The 7,543-nt window shown below is 46.9% G+C and overlaps 1 protein-coding gene across 1 annotated transcript; it reads right to left on the bottom strand.

Moving 5' to 3' along the window:
• Positions 1-170: 170 nt before the first annotated feature.
• On the bottom strand, positions 171-6,480 carry LOC104500644 (calcium/calmodulin-dependent protein kinase type II subunit gamma-like; the record flags this gene model as incomplete). The annotated part of the gene is made up of 4 exons (XM_010144324.1): positions 171-296; positions 3,989-4,037; positions 4,698-4,742; positions 6,412-6,480. Coding segments are annotated over 4 exons (289 nt in total), but the record flags the coding sequence as incomplete, so codon positions are not given.
• Positions 6,481-7,543: the final 1,063 nt, after the last annotated feature.

Raw genomic sequence — 7,543 nt, 5'->3', positions numbered from 1 at the left:
CGTGCCGGTACCGACCGCATCAGCGAGGAGCTCAGGGCGAGCGCCGGCCCTGCTCGGACGGACGCAGGGCGAGGGGCACAGAAGTGGAGAGAAGACGGGGGGAGCTTTACATCTACGGTAACTAGTATTAGTTGCACTACTCCACTACTGCTACCCAGCTGCTAACTTACACGGTGCTCGGTTAAGTACAAAGGGAACTACTGGAGTTAGCAAAGGCTCCGACCGAGCACGCTCTAACTCCAATGTCTGCCCTGGGCTGTCCCAGGCAAGAAGCTTCTCTTCACAAGACTGTGTAGCTGCAAAACAAATGTAAGCGTTAAAATAATAAACAAACAAAAGCCAGAAAGCAAATAAAAACAAACAAAGAAGTACAAACACACAGAGCCCCAACCCCGGTCAGAACACAGAGACATCCAAATCCCAGCAACCTCTACCCACTGTCCTGCCTCTGTCACACATCAGCTGGGCTGGACGCTGCTCAGAGGGGACCACCCTGGCACCGGTGCAGAAGAGCTCTCAGAGTACAGTAGGGATCACGCTAACGCTGCTGGAGGTAGTTTGAGAGCGACCTAAAGCACTGGTCAGAGTAGTGACAGAGCAGCAAGAAGGCAAGTACAAGAGGCGAGTGAAAGGGAAATAAAGTAGGGCATCCAACTCACTGCAAACCTCAACTCAGAGGGGAGCGGGGTGAGAGAATGCTGCTGCACTTGGCAGAGAAGTGATTTGGCTCTCCTTAGTGTATCAAGCTGGGCCTTGCTATAAGCAAGAGGAAGGAGTTAATAAGGAAACAGTCTTGGCCAGTTCACAGCAAAAAGGACTTCAGAAGAGATCATTTCCCTTCCATTCCAGCTGGGCAAAACACCTTTCCCATTGCACGTCATGAACCAGCAGCTTGACATCCTTAGAGCTACTTCAAAAATAAGTAACACAGAGGCTCCAACTGCTGAATCACATGAGATCCTGTGTGTAGGAAACCAGGGAAGGAAGACAAGAGAAGACAGACTGATCTGACTGAGGAGACTTCCTTCCCAGACTGATCTGAACAGAATCAAATACCTCTGCAATTTCCGGCTCACATTAAGGATCCTTCCATTATAACTTCAAACAGTCTGGCAGCTAGTATAGTTTGTCTGTGTAGGGGAAGGGCTGGGAATCCAGGTTTTCTCCAGCCTACCAGATTTTTTCACAGGCTCCTCTATGAAGGCAGCCAGTTCAGGAGAGATCAGGCAGATGGTACCATAACTGGCAGACCAACCACGGTACCAGCTAACTGAGCTAGCAAGACGGATCTGCAAAGTAAAGCTCACAACAGAGAAGTGCCCCTCAGAGCCAACATTATCCAAGGTTTTTCACTCAGAGCACCCAACAATGGATTCAGAAATGCTATGAGGTCTTCCAGCAGCCACAGCCTCCCTTTCAAAGCATCCCTGACGCAGTCTGTAAGAACTGCTTTTTGCTCCTTTTGTACTTGTCAAACACCATCCATGTCTGGGGAGGTCGGAAGTTCTTGACAAGCAAGACTGAATTCAGCCTCGTGCATCCCCTCCATTAGCAGACCTGCACCACTGACCCCACTGACCACAGAGAAAACTAAGAGATGCAGTGACTTGCCCAAGGGCAGCGTCTCTGCAGAGAACTCATGTCTCCCCCAGATGAAAGCAAGGGAATGAAATCAGCTAGGATGAGGCTCTGTTTATTTTCAAAAGGGAAGGAAAGGTTTGGAAATTTTCAGTGTGCAAAGGAGGGTATTTTGCAGGAAGGGAGATGATTTCTTTTTATTCTGGAGTACTGGAAATGGAAAATCAACGTTCTGGAAGGAAGTTGAGGAAAGGAAAAATCTTGGGGAAGGAAAAATGGGAAAAGGTGCAGGGAGGGGTGGGAAAAAGATGCTGTGAAGCACTGCACCCCTGGACTTACTGGCTGAGAAACAGAGAGAAAGCTGGGACTGCATGGACTCAGTCTGTGTTTTGCTCTCACTGTGCCTCCGTCCTTCAAGCACTGAGCTGCCGTCCCCGGTGGAGAGAGGGGGAGCTAGCATGGCAGGGAATTGAAACAGAAACACAAACAAAACACGCAAGTTCAGTAAATAAAAAAAGAGAAAGGAAATAGGAAAACATTAAAGAAACCACAATGCTGGGCACAAAACATGCAGGAGTATCCTCCAGGGCAAAGCCAAGTAGACAGCTCTACAAAATGGATCTGCTGTGCAATTTAGAAAGACACAGCGGCAGGGCGTTACTGCCTTCAGCCCACCACAGTGCAGACAAAATATCCCCGAGACAGCCGTCACCGATAGATCCAGGTGGTGTCTCCTGCACCACAGCAGAACAGATCTACGTAATCTGTTGTCTACAGAAAATAAAAAGTTGGCAGAGGAATTGCACAAGCACTTCCCTGTTCCCAGAGTCATGGCTATGCAGAGAACTCCAACATCCCCAAAACTTTCAGTCTATTTAGTTTTGCTTGAGTGCTTGCTTAGCTTAACACATGGTGAACACTGCTACACTTCCAACTGGAGCACTAAAATTACTAGAGCTGGCCATAGCACAAACCATTACTGTGCAAGCTCCTCCCTTCCCAATCACCATTCAAATGTTCTCTTTGATTAAAATCATAATAAAATTTTCTAACCTCTGCCAAAAAAAGACCAACTCAGTTTTGATCTGCAGCAATGCAGCTTACCCTTTCTCCCCACCTTCTGCTCCAGTCCTAGCCTTCCTCACCTCACAGCATTCATATTACTGACTTACAGGATCTGTTGGCTCAACTAGCGCAAGCTCCCAGCTTCTCCTGAACCAAAGCTGCCAAAGGAGACAGTTCTAGACAAATACCTGTTCTGGACGTATATCTAGAGGATATTAGATAAATCAATTTCATTACTCCAGCACCACAACAATCCAGTTTCCTTCTCTCAAACCTAGGTTTTTAAACAACGGATTACTCTTTGGCAAAAAGGTGGGAGCTAGAATACTGTCTTTGTAATGAGGTCAGGTCTTATCTGAAGCATCTGTATTGCAGAGCTCATTCACTCACTGGCATGCATTTCTGCTCCCTGCAATTCCTCAGAAGAGGAGCCAGCAGCTTGTGATAAGCCACAGGAAAAGCATCAGGAACTAGCCCAGCTGACAGAGCTGACATTGCTGCTACACCACAGGGTCAGCATTGATTTTTCCCTGGATATGTAACTCAGATTGACTATAGGGAGAATGAGAAGACCTCTGTCTCAAAATGCAGACTATTACCACATTTGCCTCAGAATGCAAACTGCATTCTCCCATCCTGAATCTGCTCATTCAGGAAAAATGTCTGCTCAGGAAAAGGACAGTTGCCAAACAACGTGAGCAGATATGGGACTCGGAGCTTCTTCATCTAAAGAGTTTTACAAGCACAGAATACTTATGATATGATCACTGAAATGTGTGAAATCTCTTCTCAGCCTCTCCCTCTACTGATATCTCAGTCAAGGACATGAAAAATCATTTCCATTCAGAGATGACAGGCTGAGAATGATCTTCATTGTAGAAACAAAAATAGACCTAAAGAGAAAACACATGAAGAGGGAAGCATGTGCATGTCACTAAAGAGATTCCCAGAAAGGGGTGAGAAGGGAGAGTAAGCGGTAACAGAGTTTCAACTCCCTAGAACCTACAGAGAGCACAAAACACAACCAGACTCCAAACCTCAAGGGACTGATAGGAATTTTTCACACCTAGAAATGGACTGGGATGCACAGATTATGATATTTGCAAGAAAAGAATTCCAACTCTGTGAAAAAAAAACAAATTAGCTCAGGGCAAACAGTGTTTATATACCAAATCAGCTGTTTCCCCAGCGCATGGTCTCACTGTGACAGGAATGACAGTGTCATGACAAATTTATGAACTGAGTCAAGACAAAAATCTGGGAAGCTAGTTCAAAGCAATGATCCAGTCCCCAGGATCCCCTGTCTGCACTTAACTGTATCGGAAATTACAGGCATAACACCTACCTTTCAGATCCTCATCTTCGGTCGTGGTGTTACAGCTCTCTGTGGAACCCTGTGTGGCAGAACAGAGCATTACCAGGCATCAGCAGTCGGGAGCATGAGGAGATGGTTTGATTTGTTTGCCAAGAAAGATGGGGAAAAGCGCAAAAAACATGGGCAGGGATGGCAGGGAGAGGATGATACAAGGAAGATTTGGATGGAAGCAGGCCAAATATTAAGCAAAACTTATCAGCATCATCTCTGCTCAGTTTTTGCGCGTTCAAGCCGTTCGAGCCGTCCACCCAGAACTTTTACAAGGACAGGAGTTACCAAACTCAGTCAAATGAGGTCAAGTGGGAGTTGCTTCTGTTTGGAAGAAGAATAGCCTCAAGAAGCTAAGAAGGGTTCCTAGGCTTTCTTAGAGGAACAGGTCTCCACTTCCAGAAGAAAAAAAGCCTAAGTGCTTGTACCTTCTCTTTCACCCCACATACAAAAGAAAGTGGTGGTAACACCACTGTAGGAAAGAGATGATAACATTTGAACAGTTGTCCTTACTCAGCCTCTTCCAGAGCTTCGCTGCCATACATCACAACCCACCCAGTCTACTGCCAACAGTATTCTGGAGCACGCTACAACCCAGATGTTGGAAAGGTGGTAACCAAAGTAAGTCACATGAAGACGAGAGTTACTCGAGAGAAGTGGAGGTTTCTCTGGCGACACTCCCATCCCTTACCTTTATGCCATCTGTAGCATTATGGACAACAGTAGTTTGAGGCTCCTAGGAAAGGATGGAAGAATCATTAACGTCCAATTCCAAAGCATTCTCTCATTTCTTTTCACTCCCCAGCAAGTAGAGGAAAGTGACTGACATTTAAAAAAACAAATTTCAAACCACAAACTCTAAACAGCACATGTGTGCTTGCGTGCAGGTGCACACACTTCCTGCACAGAAGGTTTCCTGAAGAGAGAGGCTGCACTAAACCCTACAGTCATAAGGAGACAAAGCCACCAGCTTCCCTGCAATTGCTCCTAATTCCCAATTTGCAAGTGAACAAGGCTGGCACAAACACCAGACGGCAACCGAGCAGCCAGTCTGCAGCCGTTCATGAAGTAATGACCCTGCAGCAGCATCCTCTTGGAAAATGCTTCAGAAGAGGAAGAGTGGGACGAAAGGATACCGACCAGCCAGTCTGCAGCCGTTCATGAAGTAATGACCCTGCAGCAGCATCCTCTTGGAAAATGCTTCAGAAGAGGAAGAGTGGGACGAAAGGATACTGGGCTGGGGCCTTTGTTTCCCAGATTTTTGAAAGTTTGCTGGGTATTTTACCCTAAAAGGGACATTCATAATTTCCATAACAAAAAGGTGATAAGCCAGACCACCTCAATGCCTTCCAGAGAAGAATTGCTAAGGGAACCGGGCTGTGAAAAAAGGCACATTTTTCTACCAGTCTCTAAAATGAGATCCAATTTCATTAATAATATTAATAATTAATAATTTAGAAAGGCTCCCTCAGTATCAAAATCACCATGAACAGTGAAGAAAAAGCAGAAAATTATGAAGTGTCCCAAGAACACTTCATCCTACAACAAACAAAACCATCAAATCCCACCCTCCCAGCCCCACCAAATTGCCAAATGCAGCTCTCCAGAGACACACAACAGAAAGAAGCTACCAGGCCTATGGGTGCTAACTAGCTCCTGTACTCATCCCTTCATTACTGGGACAAGACTTCAGGATCCTGCACTATCTCCTCCCACAGCTGTCACTCTTGCAGGGTGGCTCATTGAAGGCACCAAGGACTGTGATGGTGCAGTGATGTACACTGTCACCCATTGCACTGCTGCCTGCTCTTCCAAGCATACTGAGGCAGACCACACTGAGCTGTGCCTTTAAAATGCATTAGGCACAGGGCACCCTATGAAGCCCGCGGCACATCCCCAAACAGAAAATGCTAGCCCAGCAAGTCAGCGAGCTGCAGAGGATTAACCACACAACTGAGCAGGCCAAATGGGCCATCAAAGGATTCCCCTGGAAACCCTTTGCCTGCCCTTGCTTCTGTGGTGTCCTGAAGTCCATTCTCCATTTCCCGAGTGCTGGAGAGTAGATGGAGCTTGCCACTCTCTTCTTCCAAACCAGCCTCTCCAAAGCCAGCAGGAACAGTTGAATGGGACACACAGAACTATACAGGGATGGCACACAGGGAAGTCCAGGCAAGCTGCGATGCCCACATTCAACCACAGCTCTGCTCAGCACCCCCACCCCAAAGCCTGTGAGGCTGTGATCAGGCCCCACAGCAGCGCAGGGACACAGACAGAACGAAGCCAAAACACAAGCTGAAACAGATCAGCACAAGCAGCACTCGGGATGGGGCGGGGGAGGAGAGAAGGGGAGAGGACAGAATCAAAATTAAACCAAACAGGAAAAATATAGCGGTTGGGGAAGATACCATGGACGTCTGCACTGGGGGTGTTTCTTTTGCAGTGCTTACTATACTGGTTTTGTTGTTGCTCTGTGGCTGAGACAGAAAAACATGATTTTAGTTCCCCTGCTGGGCAGCAGGGGCAGCAAGAAAATGACAGTATTGCTTCAACCCCAACCATCTCCTCAGACCCTCCCCTCCCCACAGGCTCGATCACCAAGAAGAGGGAGGACAAAGGAGTGCTGCCCAGGTTGCTGGATATCATCCTTCCCTTAGAGGCAACAGATGTTGTAAAGGGTGTACCAAAACCCAAACGTGTACGGACTGCTAGAGCTATAAGGAAGGAAAACAGAAGGGAAAAAATGCAGCTGCCCAAAGGGACGGGGAAACTCCTGCAACAAGCACCAACAAAAGTATTTGGTAAAGAAGAATAGAGATGGCAGCAGTCCTGAGAGAAAGAGACTACAGAACTGAGAGACACACAATAGTCATGGTGCAGTCTCAAACAGGGGACAAATGTGAGTTGTGTCTGAGGAGTGTCAAAGTGTGCAGGAACAGTCCTAGGTACACGATGATGCTGAGGGTCCTGGGAAATGTACTGATGAGAGAAAAATTGTGGCCAGCCCTAGAAAAGGTAAAGAAAAGGTGAGGTATGATGTGTTGTGTCCCTGATGTGACCTGAACAAAGACATTTCAGGACCAAAATATGGAAAAGATGGGGATGGGACACAAGGGAATAGCCACGTAGTTCCCCAAATAGCAAGCCCTCTAGATGGTGCCCAGTAGTTTTTCATCTTTCCACTCTTCAGTCTGCCTTGTGGCTGTGGTAGAAGAATAAAATCTCCATTTCCTGCATTCACACAGCACAACAATGAGGTAGTCACCAGCTTGCTGCAAAGAAACGTCTCATTGAATCATGTATGTCAGTAACCAGCAAAGTTACAAGCACAGTCTATGTTTGTAGGAAACCAAACCTGTATCCACTAGTAAATAGTTCCTAGTCCACAAATCCAGTCAGTTGATGGAGAATTAGGCCCACGGTTACACTGCTGTGTAACCTCCACACCAGGTATTTAGATCTCTTCCCGCGAGACACCAGCAACAACGTAAAAATCAGCACTGCAGGAGCCCCACTCACAGGCCTTGGTTTACAGATCAG

This window comes from Buceros rhinoceros, unplaced genomic scaffold (genome assembly GCF_000710305.1).
Source record: "Buceros rhinoceros silvestris isolate BGI_N320 unplaced genomic scaffold, ASM71030v1 scaffold48089, whole genome shotgun sequence".
Taxonomy (NCBI): Eukaryota; Metazoa; Chordata; class Aves; order Bucerotiformes; family Bucerotidae; genus Buceros; species Buceros rhinoceros.
Note: the sequence above shows the minus strand (reverse complement) of the source record. Positions and strands in the feature narration are given on the sequence as shown.